Source organism: Sminthopsis crassicaudata, chromosome 4, assembly GCF_048593235.1.
Source record: "Sminthopsis crassicaudata isolate SCR6 chromosome 4, ASM4859323v1, whole genome shotgun sequence".
In the NCBI taxonomy this organism is placed as follows: Eukaryota; Metazoa; Chordata; class Mammalia; order Dasyuromorphia; family Dasyuridae; genus Sminthopsis; species Sminthopsis crassicaudata.
This window is the reverse complement of record NC_133620.1, coordinates 39357513-39376544: the sequence shown is the minus strand read 5'-3', so window position 1 is coordinate 39376544 and position 19032 is coordinate 39357513. Positions and strand designations below refer to the sequence as shown.

Genomic DNA, 19032 nt, shown 5'->3' with positions numbered 1-19032 from the left:
GAATGAAGTAACCAGAACCAGAGGAATAAATCATACTATAAGACCACTACCATAAAAAATATATAACTTTGAAAAACTTCAATTGATTCAATAGCTATTTCTGCAGAAGTGATGAACTCTGATATTTACTCTCCTGATAGGGAGGCAATAGCCCAAATATTTAACAGTACATACGTTTTTTCAAATACTAATACGATCATTAGTCATATCTGTTAGAAAAGTCACTTTTTTCTTTTCCTTACCTTTTCATTGGAAAAAGTGGAACTAATGGAGAGAAACCTATTGATGGTTGCCCAAAAAAGAAAAGAAGATCACTGAAACAACTTTTTCAAAATGCACAGAATTGAACAGAAGGAAGTTCAGAGGAAACAATCACTGGAACAGTTATAAAAGCTACTGGTAAATCGATCAGTACTTAGAAAAGCAAACTGTACTTTGAGAATTGCAATTGTATGGATATTTCTTTTTCTGTTCTACTTTATACATGGCTAAGTAATTTGCCTTTGCTGTGAGGGCTTGCTGAGTCCTTTTGAAGGCTGTTCATCTACTTTTGGTGTCCATCTCTCAAATCTTACCTGGGACTCCAAAAAATTGTAACAAGTACAGCAGCCCCACCCAAGTAAAACTATCTCAGCCGATGAGTTAAACCAGGTCCAGGGTAATTGATAGGTCTCTTATACATTGGTAAGTTTAGGGGAATATCTACCTAAGAATGTGAAGACCCCCCCACCACCACCAATATGGAATGAATAGCTGAGAACAATTTGTTCCAGTAGCCATGAAGTAGCTGAAGCAAACACTACAGAGTGCTTAGAGGTTACTTAGACATCAAAGACACTAAGGTCATGCACTCAGTCAGATTTCAAAGACACTAAGGTCATCCACTGCATCCCAAGACATCGAAGGTCATTTTGACTTTTGTCCTGCTTCTGGACTTCAAGGGCTCTGGAAGAAAGAGTGAAACTGATGATTTTATGCAACTCTGCCTCACTTAAATCCAATTCTCAAGACATTACCCATGGTCCTCTTGGTCCCTTTCAAAAATTAAAGACAAATAACAAAGATAAAATATTGTAAAAATTTCCACGTTAAGCTCAGAATTTTAAATGTTTAAATATTATTTAAGAAAGTACTAGTGGAGAAACTAGCCTTCAAGTGAAGAACTATGGGTTCAGAGATCAAAAAAAGAAAGAATGATGGATGTTGTCCAAAGATTGTGAGATGAAGAGGGAATAAAAGTCGAATAAGTTTGAGGACACTGTGTTAAATTTTAGGGTTGCAAAGAAAGGCAAAAACAACCTGTCCTCAAAAAGCTCAAATTCTAGTAGGAGAGACAACATGAAAATAACTCTGTTCATAAAAGATATATACAATGTAAAGAAACTATCTTAGCAGAAAGTCACTAACAATGGGAAGAACTAGGAAAAGGCACTTGCAATACAGTTAAGTCTTGAAGAAAGCTAGAAAATCTAGAAGCCAGGAGTTTGTGAGGAGAGATTTTCAGCTAAGGGGGAAAGCTAAGAAAAAGGTTTAGAGTTGGGAGATGGAGAGTTCAGTGTATGAACAACAAATCAGTTTTGTGGGATTGAAGAATGGGGGGATGGGAGAAAAAAATGCAATTAATCAGTTAACAAGAATTTATTAAGAACTAATTTATTAAGAACTATGTATCAGACTCTTATGCTATGAGCTGGGATCATAAATATAAGCAAAAACTCCCTGACCTCAAGGACCTTACATTTTAAAAGGAAAAAGAATACATAAAAGAAAACTAAAAACAAGGAGACAGGAGAGAAGGTGTACATCATAGAGGAATGATGAAAAAAATCTAGAATAGGGCAGTATGGTAGGACAAGAAGAGATGGCTGGCTTAAATGGAGGTCCTGAAAGGAGCCATCCAAGAGAGGAAAAGGGACCCTAAGGGCAAAGAGTCAGACCGTGAAAGTACAAGGGAGTCAGCTTGTGGATAGGCTTTAAAGTCAAGAAATGGATTTTATATTCAATCTATTTATTGACCACAACCCACTGGTAATTATTGAGATTAGATAAAAGTGCAGTGAAAGTGAGGAATAGAGGAGGCAAACATCCAATTCAAGAAGTCCTATAGGTAGGTGATAATTCAGAATCCATGGTCAGGAAAGATTATGACTGGATGAATAGAGAATCATCTCCATAAAGACAAATGAACCCAAGGAGGTTGATGAGAACACCAATCAAGATAATATAGAGGGGAAAGAGATGAGGGACCAGGAAAGAATTTTGTAAGGACTTATTAATAGTAAATGAATATAAAATGGAAGATCTAGAACAGGAGAAGAATGATCAAAGAGACAGGAAAAGAATGAAGATTAAGAAGAGGCCATTAGATTTGGCAATTAAGAGAGCAAGGAAAGAGCAGTTTTCAGTTGAATGATGAGGTTGGAAGTCAAAATGCTGAAAGTTTAGAAGCAGAAGAAGGGAGAAAATAAAGGTAGTGATTACTCAAGGAATCTAAGCATGAAAGAGAGGAAAGATATAGGTGAGTGAGTTAATAAGTGTACATGCAAATGACTAATGAGGACTTTTTTTAAAGAATAAGGAAAGATGGGTATGTTTGTGGGCAGCAAGGAAGCAGCCAATAGAGACTGAAGATTAGTAAAAGAGCAGAGAAGCTAGAGAAATCAATATGCTAGTGAAGATAGGAAACAATGGGATCAAAGGGAGAGAAAAATCTGCCTTCGGATATGAACAATTTTCAGACAATGAAATTAAGATTACTTTTAGTCATATTAAAAAAAACCTTCAAATCAAAATTGACTAAAAAAATGCAAATTAAGACAACTCTAAGGTATCATTCTCACACTTCTCAGATTGTCTAAAATGACAGGAAAAAATAATGATAAATGCTAGAGAGGATGTGGGAAAACTGAAACAATAATACATTGTTGATGAAGTTGTGAATTGATCCAACCATTCTGGAAAGCCACGTGGAAACATGCCCAAAAAAGCTATCAAACTGTGCATACCCTTTGATCCAGAAGTGTTTTTACTGGGTCTATATCCTAAAGAGATCATTAAAAGGGGAAAAGGACCCACTGTGCAAAAATATTTGTAGCAGCACTTCTTGTAGTGGCAAGGAACTGGAAACTGAGTGAGTGCCCATCATTTGGAGAATGGCTGAATAAGTTATGGTAATTAAGGTAATGGAATATTGTTGTTCTATAAGAAATGACAAGTAGGATAATTTCAAAAAAACATGGAAAGACTTAAATGAACTGATGCTAAGTGAACTAAGCACATCATATACAACAACAAGATTATCAACTGTGATGGACTGGGCTGTTTTTAACAATAGTGTTTCAAGGCAACTCAAATAGACTTATAATGGAAAGAGCTATCCTCATCCAAAAGAGAACTATATAGAGACTGAATGTGGATCAAATCATAGTATTTTCATATTTTTGGTTTTTTTGAGTGTGTGATGGTTGTTTGCTTTTTTTTTTCACCTTTTGATTTTTCTTGTGCAACATGATAAACATGGAAATATGTTGAGAAGAATTTTACATCTTTAACCTATATTGGATTGCTTGCAGCCTACAAAAATGGGGGTGGGGAGGGAGAAAAAATTAGAACACAAGTTTTTGCAAAGGTTAATGTTGAAAACTGTATTTTATGAGTTTGGTAAAATAAAAAGCTTTTAAAAATAATTTTAAAAAAAGTTTAAGTCTGCTCTAACAATGAGAAAGGCCACTGCTTTATCTAGGAAGAGGCCAATGGAAATAAAAGTGGAGGGAAATAGCTGAGAGATGTGAGATGAAGTTGAAAAGGGAGTTCTCCAGTAGTAGATTCAAATTTTTCAGTGAAGACAGGGATGTTACTTATAGAAGAATACATTATTAAGATAAGATCAAAATGGGTCCATGATTAAGGCATAAAGAATGAGATCATAAATAAATTAGAGGAACATAGGATAGTTTACCTCTCAGACTTGTGGAGGAGGAAGGAATTTGGGACCAAAGGAGAACTAGAGATCATTACTGATCACAAAATAGAAAAATTTGATTACATCAAATTAAGAAGCTTTTCTACAAACAAAACTAATGCAAACAAGATTAGAAGGGAAGTAACAAATTGGGAAAACATTTTTACAGTTAAAGGTTCTGATAAAGGCCTCATCTCCAAAATATACAGAGAATTGACTCTAATTTATAAGAAATCAAGTCATTCTCCAATTGATAAATGGTCAAAGGATATGAACAGACAATTTTCAGATGATAAAATTGAAACTATTTCCACTCATATGAAAGAGTGTTCCAAATCACTATTGATCAGAGAAATGCAAATTAAGACAGATCTGAGATACCACTACATACCTGTCAGATTGGCTAAGATGACAGGAACAAATAATGATGAATGTTGGAGGGGATGTGGGAAAACTGGGACACTGATGCATTGTTAGTGGAGTTGTGAAAGAATCCAACCCTTCTGGAGAGCAATCTGGAACTATGCCCAAAAAGTTATCAAACTGTGCATACCCTTTGATCCAGCAGTGCTACTACTGGGCTTATATCCCAAGGAAATACTAAAGAAGGGAAAGGGACCTGTATGTGCCAAAATGTTTGTGGCAGCCCTTTTTGTAGTGGCTAGAAACTGGAAAATGAATGGATGTCCATCAATTGGAGAATGGCTGGGTAAATTATGGTATATGAATGTTATGGAATATTATTGCTCTGTAAGAAATGACCAGCAGGAGGAATACAGAGAGGCTTGGAGAGACTTGCATGAACTTATGGTGAATGAAATGAGCAGAACTAGGAGATCATTATACACTTCAACAATGATACTGTATGAGGATGTATTCTGATGGAAGTGGATATCTTCAACATAGAGAAGAGCTAATCCAATTCCAATTGATCAATAATGGACAGAATCAGCTACACCAGAAAAGGAACACTGGGAAATGAGTGTAAACTGCTTGCATTTTTTTGTTTTTCTCCCCAGGTTATTTTTATCTTTCCGAATCCAATTCTTCCTTTGCAACAACAACAACAACAAAATTCGGTTCTGCACATATATATTGTACCTAGGATATACTATAACATATTTAATATGTATGGGAATGCCTGCCATCTAGGGGAGGGGTGTAGGGAAGGAGGGGGAAAATTCGACACAGAAGGGAGTACAAGGGATAATGTTGTAAAAAATTACCTATGCATATGTACTGTCAACAAATGTTATAATTATAAAATTAATTTTAAAAAGAATACAGTATTAAAAATTTTGAAGAAAATGGAAAGCGATAATTAAGCAATTGTGACTATGGGGGAAAAACCTCATAACCATACAGGAATACAGAGATTATAATTTCTGAAGATAAAATGGGCAATTCTGATTACATAAAATTGAAACCTTTGCCATGAACAAAATCAACAAAGCCAGATAAAAGGAGTTAATTTGAGGGAGAGAAAACTCTGTAGCAAATATCTCTGATAAAGTTCTGTAATCCAAGGTATGTAGGGAAGTGATACAAATATGTAATAAATAAGTCATTTCTCAAAGAATCAAGATTCAAAAAATACAAATAGGTAGTTTTCAGAGAGAGAAAGAGAGAGAAAGAGAGAGAGAGAAGAGAGAGAGAGAGAGAGAGAGAGAGAGAGAGAGAGAGAGAGAGAGAGAGAGAGAGAGAGAGAGAGAAAGAGAGAGAAATGCAAAGTATCAATTAACCAGATGAAAGTGTTCCAGATCACTAATAATAAAAATTCAAATTAAACCCCCTGAAAGTTTTACCACCTATCCATCAGATTGGTAAAAGGATTAAAAAAACCAAATTGATTAATGCTGGTGAGACTGTTGGAAATAACTAATGTTCCACTGGTGGAATTTAAATTAATCCAAACACTCTGGAAAACAATTTGGAATTATGTTATAGAGTCTTTAAATTACTCTTTGACCTGGTAATAAACCAGACATATAAATGATGTCAAAGATAGAAGGAAAGAATACACATACACACACAATTCTGAAATTGGGAAATGTGAACACAGACATCTTGAGGTCTTCCAGTCTTCTTTATCTGCTTTCTTTCCCTTCCCATCCCCTCCCCCCACAATCTTCCCCACCCCTTTCCCTATAGTCACCAGACAGTTGTGTGGAGGGAAGCTAATAGGGAAGGAAGAGGGGGAATTGTAAGGGAGGGGAGGGAAAAAAGGCAGCCCAACTGATTGATGCATTAAAAAAAACATGCCCAATATGCAACACCTGGGGACATCATACCTCTAGGAAGGAGGAGGAAAAACAAATGTCAGCTCAATTATATAACATTAAGAGAACAAAATACTTGCTACTGGAGACACACAATTAAAATATTCTAGTTACTACAGGCTTGCTCTCCGTGGAAACACATCTAGTCTCAGAACACTGAGAAGACAAGATACTTGTAAGCAAGATCCACAGTATTTGATCACATTTCAATTGCCTCAAGCTTGGTCTCTGTATAAATTAATCTTGTTTCATAGACTTCTCATCCTGATCAAATTCTGTGAGAAATAAAGATAATCTGAGACACAAATGAATAAATGTGGGTGTGAGAAAATATTTATAGCAGCATTTTTTATATAATAGCAAAGAACTGGAAAGAAAGTGGTTGTTCATCAAGTGGGGAATTGCTGGACAAATTATGTTATATTAAGGTAGTAGGATCTATTATTCCAAAAGACATAACTATGAATTCAAAGAGATTTGAAAAAAATCTGCATAAATTTATGCAGAACAAAGTAAACACAATCAGGAAAATAATCAAAGTGATAACAATTGTATAAATATAAAGAACGAAGACATTAAAAGAGTTCAGAACTCTGGCCTTTCTACAAAGTGACAATGAGAATGAAGCATGCGTTCTACATATAGCTACTAGCTTAAGTTTGAGTATTATACTGGTGAAAGAATTGAGAACATTAACAGTAATGTTAAAAAGCATTAACAAAATATTTGTAAAAAGAAGAAAAGAGGTATTGCCTAGTGGACAGAGAATTCAGCTCAGAATCTAGAAGATATCTCAGACTCATACTATAGTCAAGAGTCTGGACAAAGATAAACTCTCAGTGCTTCAGCTCTCAGAGAACAGACCATCATGTGCACTGGGAAAGTTCTCTCTCTGGAATCTCTCTACTTGCATGAAATCATAGATGTCAAAATAAAAACAAATAGAATTACTATCACTATTACTATTACTATCACTACTATTACTATGATAGTAATTCATAGATAACAATGTAAAAAAAGAATATACTTAGTGAGAACAACTTTAATCTGGCTATAATCAAAGAAGGTGCACACTTAGAAAAGGACATCATTTCAAAATGATGAAGAATAGTAACAATGTGAACAATTTGCTCTCTTATGAAAAAAAAATTTTAAGAACTAGTTCAAAAAAATAAAAAGGCTCTTCTGTCCTTTTGTGGCCTTGGGTAAGTAAATTACTTCTCTGCACATGAATATCTTCAATCAATAGCATTATAACTCTAACCCATAGACTTTAATGAAACTTAAGTTCTGCTTAAAATGTTCAATAAGCTCAGCTTTTTTCAAAAAAGCAGTATTTTCTACCCATAAATTATATTTTTTCTTATAATCTTTCTTATCACAAAATGTCAGAACTGAAAGGCACCATGAAAAGGCACTATTTGAAATTCTACCTAATCCACAAATTCTCTTTATAAAATACTAACCAAATATTCATCCAATTTTCATCTAAATACTTCTGGGAATGACTAATTTTCTGAAAATCATCCATTTTTTTTAACCAAATATTTAATTACTGGTAAATTTTTCCTTATGTTGGGCCAAGATCTGCCTCAATGTAACTTTAACTTGGTCATTTTAGTATTCTCCCTACTGGAGTCTTTAACTTTAATCCCTCTTTTACAGGACAGCCATATCTGTTCTTCATCTGAAAAAAGTATCCCCAAGCTTCTTCAACTATTCCTAGATGACAAAATTTCAATTCACCATTCTGATAGATGTTTTAGGGCTTGATTTAGTTCATCAATGTCCCTTCTAAAATAAGGCATGCATACACCCAGCGAAAGAACACTGGGAAATAAGTGTGGACCACAACTTAACATTTACACTCTTTCTGTTGTTTGCTTGCAGTTTTGTTTTTCTTCCAAGGTTATTTTTACTTTCTTTCTAAATCAAATTTTTCTGTATAGTATCTAACATATACTTTAACATATTTAACATGTATGGGACTACCAGCCATCTAGGGGAGGGGATAGAGAGGAAGGGAAAAGTTGGAACAGAAGTTTTTACAAGGGTCAATGTTGAAAAATTATCCATGAATATGTTTTGTCAATAAAAAGCTATAATTAAAAAAGAAAATAAAAAGATTCAATGAAAAAAATTTTTAAAAATCAAAAAAATAATAAAATGAGGCATGCAGACCTCAACACAATTCTTCAGAAGCAATATATATAGACAACTAAGAGTATATCAATTAATGCTACCTAAGGCCTTTGCAGGCTGCTAGGTGGTTCAGTGAACAGAGGACTGGGCCTGGAATTAAGAAGATCTAAATTCAAACTCAGACACCTTTTAGCTGTGCGACCCTGGATAGGTCATTTTATTTCTGTTTGCCTTAATCTAGTGGAGAAGGAAATAGCAAATCACTCCAGAATATTTGCCAAATAAACAAACCCCAAGGACAAATAAAGAACACTACATCACCAAAACTGAACCACTAAATAAAACCACCAAGGTCTTGTTACTTTTTGGGATGATATATCTACAAGGCTTACTCAATTTAACATCTCAAAGCCTTTTTATCTCTCCAGTCTACAATTACTCAATTTTTTTTTCTTCTCTTTGTTTTTGCTAAAGAGCAGTATTTTGTATTTATCTCTACTATTTTAATTGGTCTATCATTCCACTCCATCCTAATTTTTTTTTCCCCTTTTCCTTATTGTCATGTAACATCTCAGCTACTATACCCACTCTATATCATCTGCAGATTTAGTAAGGATGCTAGGTCTTTTATTAAAAAGACAGAATTTGGCTCAGGACAGAGACTTGTAGCATGTTGCCTCAGGATGAGAGGGATTCAGTAATTCAAATTTCAGGATTATTGTAATTTAATCAATCTTGAATCTATTTAACTGTTCACATTTCTCCATAATGTCTATGAGAATATCATGAGAATTTCAGTGAAGTGCAGACCTTGGAGTCAGAAGAACCTGAGTTCAAATCCAGTGTAAGACATTTAACACTTACTAATTGTGTGATGCTGGGAGGGATGAAAGAGAGAAAGAATGAGAGAATTTCTAGTAAGTATTAGTTACACTGCATCATCCCCTTAAACTGATATTTAATAATTGTAAACATGGAAAATAAAATGAAATGGATATGTAAACTATCATCTAAAGATTAAATGTGTTATATGAATGGGAATTTATCTAGAAAAGATTTCCCAAATAAAGTAGATTTCTTATGAAACCAACAATTCATTCATGAGAATAACCTTACCTATGATATGATTAATTTGGATACTGGACTTTAATTTCCTTTAAATCTTGCCAGTCCATTTAACTAATTCTTTTTGGCAGAATTCCAACTAATCTAGCCTTATCTTTGGTAATCGGTTGCTTGGGTTTTTTGCATGAATGTGTGTATATGCCAACAAAAGTATAAAAGTGCACAGAAGTTTTACAATAAGTTACAAAATATATGACTAAAATTTTGCATCACTCTCTTTATAATCTCCTATTTAAAAATTATACAAAGCGTCAACAACCAAAATTACAAGAAAAAGAAAGGGTAAAGCACTGAATTTTCCAAATGACAAAATGCTCATAAATACTTAACTGGATGCCATATTTGCTTAATAATCAACTTATTGCAAAATATCTCATTTTTTCACTTGTGATGTGAAACTAAGATTTTATAATTAGTAAATTAGCAATCAGCAAATTAGTTGCATAGAATTATTTCAAAAATTCTTATTCAACAAAACTGTTTAAAATTCATGTTTCTTTTTCTCCTCTATAAGTATACAAAACATACTTTCATATATGCCTCAATGTGCCCAGAACTTGTCTAAACTTTTTTCCCACCATAATCATTGATACAACACATCTGTTAATGAATTTCTAAACTCTGTAATACTTTTAGGACAATTAAGTGGAATTTATATTCAACTTAAATCTTTCATATAAAATGCTAGTCAAATTATGCTGAAGCTTACTTTATAATGCTTTTACATTAAAATTTAAATATCAACATTTAGAATCTTAAAATTACATTAACAGACATTAATGGCAATAAATGCTAAAATAAGTCATCCAAAAGTCCACCATTTGTATTGAAGAACATACACTCAAAGACATGCCAATAAGTGAATCAAAACTCAAAAAACATCATTAAAATGAACATTTTTTCAAAAACATTTTCTAACCTTTTTAAAGAGGGTTAATCAATTTATGGCATCAGATAGATAGAGCCATAAGCCAACTAATCTACACTACCTTGATTCAGAGATAATAAAAATGAGACACAGAGGAGTTACATAGCTTGTCCGGGGTCACTCTCAACTGGTAAACATCTGAGGAAGAAGATGGACTCAAGTCTTCCTAATCAATCCTCAGCTCAAAGACTCAGGAGACAACCAACCTCTCAATTTCCAGCTCTGACATCTCATAGCAGCATGAACACCTAAAAAAGTGTTATGCCCCAATACTATTCTACTTCAATAAAGAAAGTAATAATTCAATGTATACAGTTCAGTTTTCAATCCTTTTATTAAAATTTTGCTCTTTGTTATTTTTGCTAGTTAAAATGAAATAAAAATTCCAACTTAGTTTATTACAGTTTAGCAGGACTACTTGAAAATATTGATGATTAAGATCAATGGTAATAGTCAAATATGATTCTGTGGATTTAAAAATAGCCAGTTATGAAAGCAAAAGTCATTATTTAATTTGAGTAACGGGTGCAAGTGGAACTCTACTCGAGCAACAACCCCCCCCAAATCACATTAAAATTCTTTGTTGAAGAGAGAAAAGAGAGATTAAAATAAAAGCTTATTTATTGTGTAAATTCTACACTGGAACAAATTCAAATTCACAAACTCCACAAAAGTCTAGGGTTTTGCCTAGAGCTACAAAGACTGAGGAAAGCACCACCCAGTTCTTAAAAGCAGAAATGTTGTAACAGTTAACTCACAGCTGGCTACGTTGAGAACATTCACAAAGGCTCTTTAGAGAAAAAACTTCAAGTGTCTAAAAAAGTGTGTTAGAAAGTTTAAAAACAAAACAAAACAACAACAAAAAAAAAAACCCAAACACGAAAATGATTAAATCTGCTACAAAGTTACCTTAAAAGTTGTCACTAAGTGACAATCTACGCACTTTTGTTACTACGAGTCAATATACATAAACATTCTCCATCAAAAAGCCAAAATCCGTCACAAATCATTAGAAAGTGTTTTATCTGCCAGTTAGCGACTGGAAAAGTGTTAGAGCTTCGCGGTCCCCTACCTGTCAGCATAATTCTTTGGTCCGCGGGGACGCCACAGGCTTTGCTCTCCTGCATTTTCAGAGTTCCGAGGCACTGCGGGGCTGCCCGAGGGTCCAGGGCTTTGGGGGACGGAGACCCACCCCCGCGCGCCTTCATTCCCAGAGACAGCAGGCGTCCTTTATACATCCACTTTTGCAGCTTCTTCACAGTGACCACGGGCGGCTTAAAGAAGGGACCCTCGGGGCCGTCCCCTTTGCTTCGGGATAGCCCCAAGGGCGCCGCCGGACTGCCCCCGGGGCTCAACTCCCCGCCCGCACTCGCCCCGCTCCTCTTAGCCGAGGGAAGCAAGCTCCCGCAGCCGGCCGGTCCCGCGAGGGAGGAGCAGCCCGGCCCCGCGCTGTCCATCGCCCCTCCACGTGGCTCAGGAGCGCCGCGGTCCCGGCCAGCACAGCTGGACGGCGGAGGGGCCGGCCGCGCGCTGTACCGGACCGCGCTGTCGCTGGACCACCTCTGCAGCGGCGGCCGCGAACGGACTAGGAGGCCGTCCAGGCTCCGCGTCCGGGGAGGGGGAAGCCGCGGGGGCGGAGGGGGAGAGGTAGGAGGGGGAAGAGAAGGAGGGGGGGGAAGGAGAGCAGGAGAAGGGGGGGAGCAGAGGACTGGGGGGAGAGGACGGGGAGGGGGAGGGAAGGGCGGAGGAGGAGCCGGAGTCGGCGGCCGGTGTCCTTCTAGCCCCGGCCACGGCGCCTGGGGCGGGGACACCTGCTGCAGGTCGTGCATGGCCTGGATGAGTAAATAATAGGCCTCCTGGAGCTGGGAGCGCAGCCGGCCCGTCTCCAGGCGGCCGCCTCCCGCCCCTGGGGAGGAGCTGCCGCCGGCGGCGGCGGCGGCGGGGGCGGCCGAACCCTCGCCCCAGCCCTCGCCCTCGGGGCCGGGCAGGTTCTCATAGTAGTCCTCGTCCTCCTCCTCCAGGTCCGGGCCCTCCGCCTCCCGCAGTCCGCGGCCGCCCGGACTGGACCGCCGGGACAGAGGGGGCCCGAGGCTGCTGCCACGGCCGCGGCCGCGGGGCGAGCGCGCGCAGGGGGCGGCCGGGCCCGCGTCCTCGCCCTCGGGTTCGCCGGGGGCGAGCGGCGCGGGGGGAGCGCGGGGCTCCTCGGGCCGCGCGCGCTCCCGCTCCGGACGCGCGGCCCCGCGGGACGCGCGCTTGCCCCGCAGCCGGGACCAGGTTCTCCTCAGAGGCTCCGCCATGGCCCGCGCGCCTGCCTCGGCGCCCCCGGCCCTGGCTCCGGCGGGCGGCGGCGGCGGCAGCGGCAGCGGCGGCGGCAGCGCCCCATGGCCGGCGGTGGCTCTCGAACCCGCCTCCCGCCTCCCCGGCTCCTCACATACTTGGCATAACTTAGCCGGGGGAAGGGGGCGGGGATGGGAGCGGCGCCAGCGCGCATGCTCCGCCGGCCGGGGGCTCGACTAGGGGCGCGCGGGGGCCACGCGCCGGGGGCTGCGGCGGGGAGGGGGGCAGCGCCGGCTCCGAGACTGATGAGGAGCCCCCGCCTCTCCCCGGGTTCTCGCGCCTTTCTGGCTCTGCGGAGTGGGGGCGAGGGCGGGCTCCTCCTCGGGCTGTCGGGTGGTCGGCCGGGTTCCCCCCAGCTGGACCCCCATGCACTGCAAGTCCCAGCATGTGCTCGCGCCCCGGCTGTTTTGACGGGTAAGAGAAGGAGCGCGTGTGGGCTCCCGAACTGCGGGCTCCATCTCGGGAAGGCATCCTGCCTGCGGGCGGACGGCGGAGATAAGGAGCCGGTGGCCAGCCCTTGGACACCTAGGTGCTAGGTGCCAGGCGCCCCGGGCACACCAAGAGGCGCTCGCCGCTTGTAACTCCTGCTGGAAAAGTCTCCTTTCCGGGCCTTTCGGGCTTGCACTGATTTAGGTCCGCAAAGGTACCAGAGAGCCCAGTCTTTGCAATTTAAGAAACTGAGGTCCCCTAGGAGCGTAGATTTAGAGCTGGAAGGGGACCGTGGAGTTCCCCTAGGAATGTAGGAGAAAAAAAGTAGGATAAATGAAGGCATTTAAGCAAGGCCACACACCCTGGTCTTTCAGCCCATAACGTTCCCATTGCAAAGCTAGTGTACTTTCCATGGCACGATGCTCCCTCCCTTAGAACCTTCTGGTACAATGAGGACACTGATGAGCATTCCTTCCGTGGCTTTCAGTTACTACACTATCAAGTCATGAGCATTTATCAAATCTAAAGGTAGATCTAAATCTAGAAGTGACCTCAGACATTTATCTAGTCCTCGTTCTAATTCGTGAGATAACGGACCTGGGGGTGTGGACATTATGCTTGTTTATGTTCTACAGAGGTGGAAAAGACAGGATCTGAACCCAGCTCCTCTGTGTCCAGAGAAAGAGCATTAATATATACATCAATATAAAACGAATGTGTTTTTCTTTTACTGAATCATTTGAAATGCTTAATGGCTATTACTAGGAAAACTTTTTAAGTTTTGTTGAAGAACCATAGGTGGTTTTTTTTTTCCTTCTTGTTAATTTTTTAATTGAAAAATACCAGTATTCAAATCACTTTTGATAACATACACCAAGTTTATGAAATGAAATTCAGCAACAAGTATTATCTCCAGGAACATAGTCCCCCTAAAGTTCTCTATGGCCACAGTAACAGTAGACATAAAGAATCTGTGGTTGAAGTTTTGCTTTAATTTTCAGTTGTATCAGTGATTGTGAATTATAAATAACTGATCTGCAAATTAATTTGTTCTTTAAAATATTTAACTGTGATCCAAATTCCCATCTAGGTCATTGAATGATCTGAAATAGGACCAAAAAGGAATCAAAGAATAACGGGGTTCTAGAACAGCTAAAGAAACTGCTTTCCAGGGCCAACAACAACCCCCTTAATCATTAATCCAGTTAGCCTTATCTCTGTCTTTATTCTTTTACTACCATGCAGCTTTTGACATCCTTCCATCTGGATGCATGCATGCATGGCTTTCAATTACTACACTATCAAGTCATGAACATTTATTAAATTTGGATCTATCTTTATTTTTTTTTCTAGGTGAATCAGGGAATGGGGAGGGGGATGGGCTCTGGGGGATATGATTTTTGGACTGATGTAATTCCAAGTAGAGAGAGGAAGGCAGCTGCAGGGCTGATGGCAAGATGTCCAAGTGGGTGAATGTGAAATGTTCTAGATTCAAATAGATATAACGAATTTTTAAGTTTGCACTCACTCACATCAATTAGTGAGTAAGTGCAAACTCACCAAAACAATATGTCTAACCAGCTTTGGACCATTCGTTCATTAAAAATAATTTATTAAGCTCTTATTAAAAGAAATTTTAAAGCACTTAGTATATGCAAAACATTGTGCTAAATGCTAGATACAAACAAACAAAAAATAAAACAGTTCTCTCTAGGAGAGCAGGATAAACAGATGTCCCCAAAATCTTTTGTTTTAATACTTTGGGGACATATTATTATTAAATATTAAATATTATTATATTAAATATTAAATATACTATTAAAATATGGTTTCAGCTGCAAGTCAGATGTAAAAATCCAGTGGTTTCTAGGAAGCAGCAAAGCAGGTGGACTGGAAAACTTCTTGAGTATAATTTCTATTAACAAAACCCTATTAGTTTCTGCTGTTGAACCTGACAATGCACTTTGTTTTCCAAATCTTTAGTAACCGTGGCTGCTAAAGAGACATAAGCTACAGCAAGTAAAGGATCCCTTGCTAGGTCCCAGATCCTCCGGAATTGAAGCCCCAGGTGATAGTTGATTGGAAACAGGGCTGGTGGGGGTGGGGAAGTACTGCTATTCCCAGAGTTTCTTCGGTTCAACAACTGTTGGTTAATGGTTGATGCATTGTGGGCTCCTTCACACGGTAGTAGCTAATGGAGCTGAGCTAAAATCAGGGCAGCAATATGGGGCTAAAGGAAGAGGGATCCCTGCTATTCTCAGGCTTCTTAGGCACAGGATCCTGGGTCTTGTTCACTGGGGTGTAAGGGAAAATAATTCGACCCTCCTGGCACATGCTATTGCCTATATCTCTATGCAGGTAACCATACATTCTCCCCAAATGTTTTCCTTCAATTTTGCAGTAGGGCACATATGGTTTCCAACTACCTCTCAGCATCTTGCTCTGAAAACAACAATTAAATCAGTACTACCATTGCTTCTTGAGTGATATAATGATTGAGTTATGGCTTCACTCAGACTAAAACTCCCAACTGTTTTGTCTCTCCCTTTACAAAATATGAACACCCCAAGGGCAAGGACTGGTCACTTTTGTATTTTTCACCCAAAGCACCCCTCACACAGTATGCTCTCAATGAATGCTTTTTCATTTATTCCTTTTCTAATGGCTTCTTCTCTACCTCTGCCCCTGCTCCTCCCAGTTGGAAAGGGCCTCAGAGATCATCAGGTTGCACTAATACCTGAACAAAAACCCTTTCTGCCACATACCTAATAAGGGGTCAACTGAGCTTCACCAAAAGATCTTAAGTGTTTGGGAGCCTACTTCCTCCCAAGGCAACCCTTTCCACTTTTGGAAAGCTCTGATAGTCAGCCTGAAATCTTCCTCTCCGCAACTCTCATTTCTCAGAATTCTGCCTTATGGAAACAAGAAAATGTCCAATAGCTCTTCCTTGGAAAATGCCCGATAGCATCTCCCTGATGTCAGGATGTTGAAATTCCTCAAAGTTCTGTCCTTGGCTCAGTTGTCTCTCTTGTTAATCACATTTACTGTCACCTTGAGAGATCAAGGTTTTCAGAACTGTATCTTGCACCTTTGAGATGCATCTTTGAGAATGTCTAATCAAACCCCTTCATTTTACAGATAAGAAAACTGACACCAAGTGACTTATCCAAAGTCTCTAAATAGTAAGCTTCAGAGGTCTTCTGACTCCAGAGTCAAGTCTTCTATATACTATATTACTGTGTGGTCCATCTCTGTGCAAATGACACCCAATCTATACCTCCAGCCTCCATTTTCTCTAAATCCTCTATAACCAATCTGATTTCAAGTACTATTCATTTCTCTACAAACACACACTTCTTTCGATTTCTCTTGTTCCCACCCCATATTGCTCATGACCACCTGCTTACCTTGCTGTAAAAGCCACCTATCATGTCTCTTCCCTCACTGTTCTTATTCAGCCCCTTCATATTGGGTTCCAGCTTCCCAAAACAGTGAATGTGTGGTCTATAAAAAGTCTCATCTGACTTACCTGAACTGATGCTAAGTGAAGTGAATAGAACCAACAGAACATTGTACATAGCAACAACAAGATTATATGATGATTAACTGTGATGATCTTGACTTTTCAACAATAAGATGATTCAGACCAATTCCAATAGATGTGATGGAAATAGCCATCTGCATTCAGAGAGAGGACTATGGAGTCTGAATGTATATCAACATACTATTTTCGCCTTTGTTGTTTGCTTTTTTTTTCTCATTTTTCCCCTTTTGATTTTGTGCAGCTTGATAAATTTGAAAATATGCTTAGAAGAACTGCACATGCTTAACATATTGGATTACTTGCTGTCTAGCGCAGGGAAGTGGGGGGAAGGGAGGGAGAAGAATTTGGAAACAATGTTTTGCAAAGGTGAATGTTGAAAACCAGCTTTGCATGTATTTTGGAAAATAAAGCTATAATCTTTTTAAAAAATCTCATTCATGTAAAATTGGAATCCTTCTGACTGGATTTCTAAACACTAGGAAGGTTGCTATGTCCATAGCTACTTGATCACCAGAATTCCCATGTGGGAAAGGGGAGGCAGATTCAGAGTAACTAAGTACCATATTTTTAATATCCTTCCTGGGTTAGAGCAAAGTAAATTTCCTTTTGTTAACTGTTCTGTGACTTTCAAATACCTCATTTTGTCCCAATATTGAACCTGAAATAAGAGAATGTTGGCATTAGAATCACCTCAAACACTGCCAGATTATGGAATGAAAAGGGATTTATTAAGTGCTTACAATGTGTAAAAATCTATGCTGTGTGCTCAGATAGAAATTACAAATGAAAAAAAATGAGATTCAAAAAGCTCCCATTCTAATTAGGAAACATGTAAAGGAGGGTTGACATTCAGTTCCTGGCCCATGAAAAGGACAGATATTATTTAGGAAAAATAGGGGAACTTAGGGAACAATGACAAGACAAATAATTCCCTACCAATAAATACTGGGTTCCAGGGTTAGAGCAAAAGGGTGCTCTAAGAAACCTTCAACAGCTATGAGGGTATGGAAAGTCAGCATTCAGCTGACAATAAGCACCCTGAGCTCAGTGGGAATATGACAATGTTCCTAGAATCCCTCAGGAGTTCATTCTTGATTACCAAAATAGTCCCAACTCCTCAGGTATTCATTTAGAACCTTACACAATCTGGTATTGCCTTAGCTTTTTGGCAGGCAGAGCTTTGGGGGACTTCAAGCTCAATTTGAATCAACTGGGATAATGCTTTAAGAAACACTAATGTGACCTTGGGTTGAATGATGAGAAGTATTTCATGTGAGGGGAAAGGGATATGATAATCCCACTGTACAAAGGACGTTTGTAGTAATCAATTCTGAGTGTCATTTTTTAAGGACATTGATAAACTGATATCCAGAGGAGAGCTATTGTGATAGTGAAGAGTCTCAATCCATGCCATATGAAAATAAAAACTGTCTTCATGTCCTCAAAGAGGTTTCAAGTAAAAAAAAAAAAAAAAAAAAAAAAAAAAATTTGATTTGTTCTGCTTAAACTCAGAGGGCAGATCTTCAACAGTTGATAGGAATTGCAAAGGCAAATTTACTTTTGATCTTGGGAAAAACTTGTAAGAAGCAGCTAAGTGGCACTTGGAGTTAAAAGGGCCTGAGTTCAAATTCAGCCTCAGATACCAGCTGTGTGACACTGGGCAAGTTACTTAACCCTATTTGCCTCAGTTTTCTCATCTATAAAATGAACCAGAGAAGAAAAAAATGGCAAACCATTTCCAATGTCTTTGTCAAAACAAAACAAAACAAAACAAAAACATTGGAGTTCACAGTCAGACATGATCGAGGAAAAAAAATGACTGACCAATACAGTCCAATGATGGAATGGGATAATTGAGAAGCATTGAGTTCTACTTCAATGGACGTTTTCAAAGGAAAACTAGATGATCATATGATATAAGGTCAGAGTGGGGATTCTTTTTATTTAAGTTCTGTGATTTCTCATATTACTTTTTTCAAAGGTCCCAAGCTAGACCATTTATGACTTGCATTACTGATTGGAGGATGTGGCAATGAATTCCAAACCTCCATTTAAGAAGAGAGCTCAGCTGAGCTATCTCCTCATTTCCTACTTTCAGACTTCTCTGATTTCTTAACTGGGCCCCTGCCTTAGGTACTTTCTCAACTCCCTTCCTCCTTCCCACTTTCCAGCTTCCATTTGTATTTTGCCTTCCCTCATTAGCTCCTTAAAGACAGACACTATATTTTATCTTATTTGTATCCCTAGTATTTAGCAGTGCTCGGCATTTAACAAATATTTATTGATT

At 39.1% G+C, this 19032-nt stretch overlaps 1 protein-coding gene across 1 annotated transcript in view; it reads right to left on the bottom strand.

Moving 5' to 3' along the window:
- SYDE2 (synapse defective Rho GTPase homolog 2) overlaps positions 1–12944 on the bottom strand; it is an 81868-nt gene extending 68924 nt beyond the window's left edge. Inside the window, 1 exon segment of the mRNA XM_074266350.1 lies at positions 11508–12944. Within this exon segment, the coding sequence (XP_074122451.1) occupies positions 11508–12732 (1225 nt within the window). The 5' untranslated portion in view covers positions 12733–12944.
- Positions 12945–19032: the final 6088 nt, after the last annotated feature.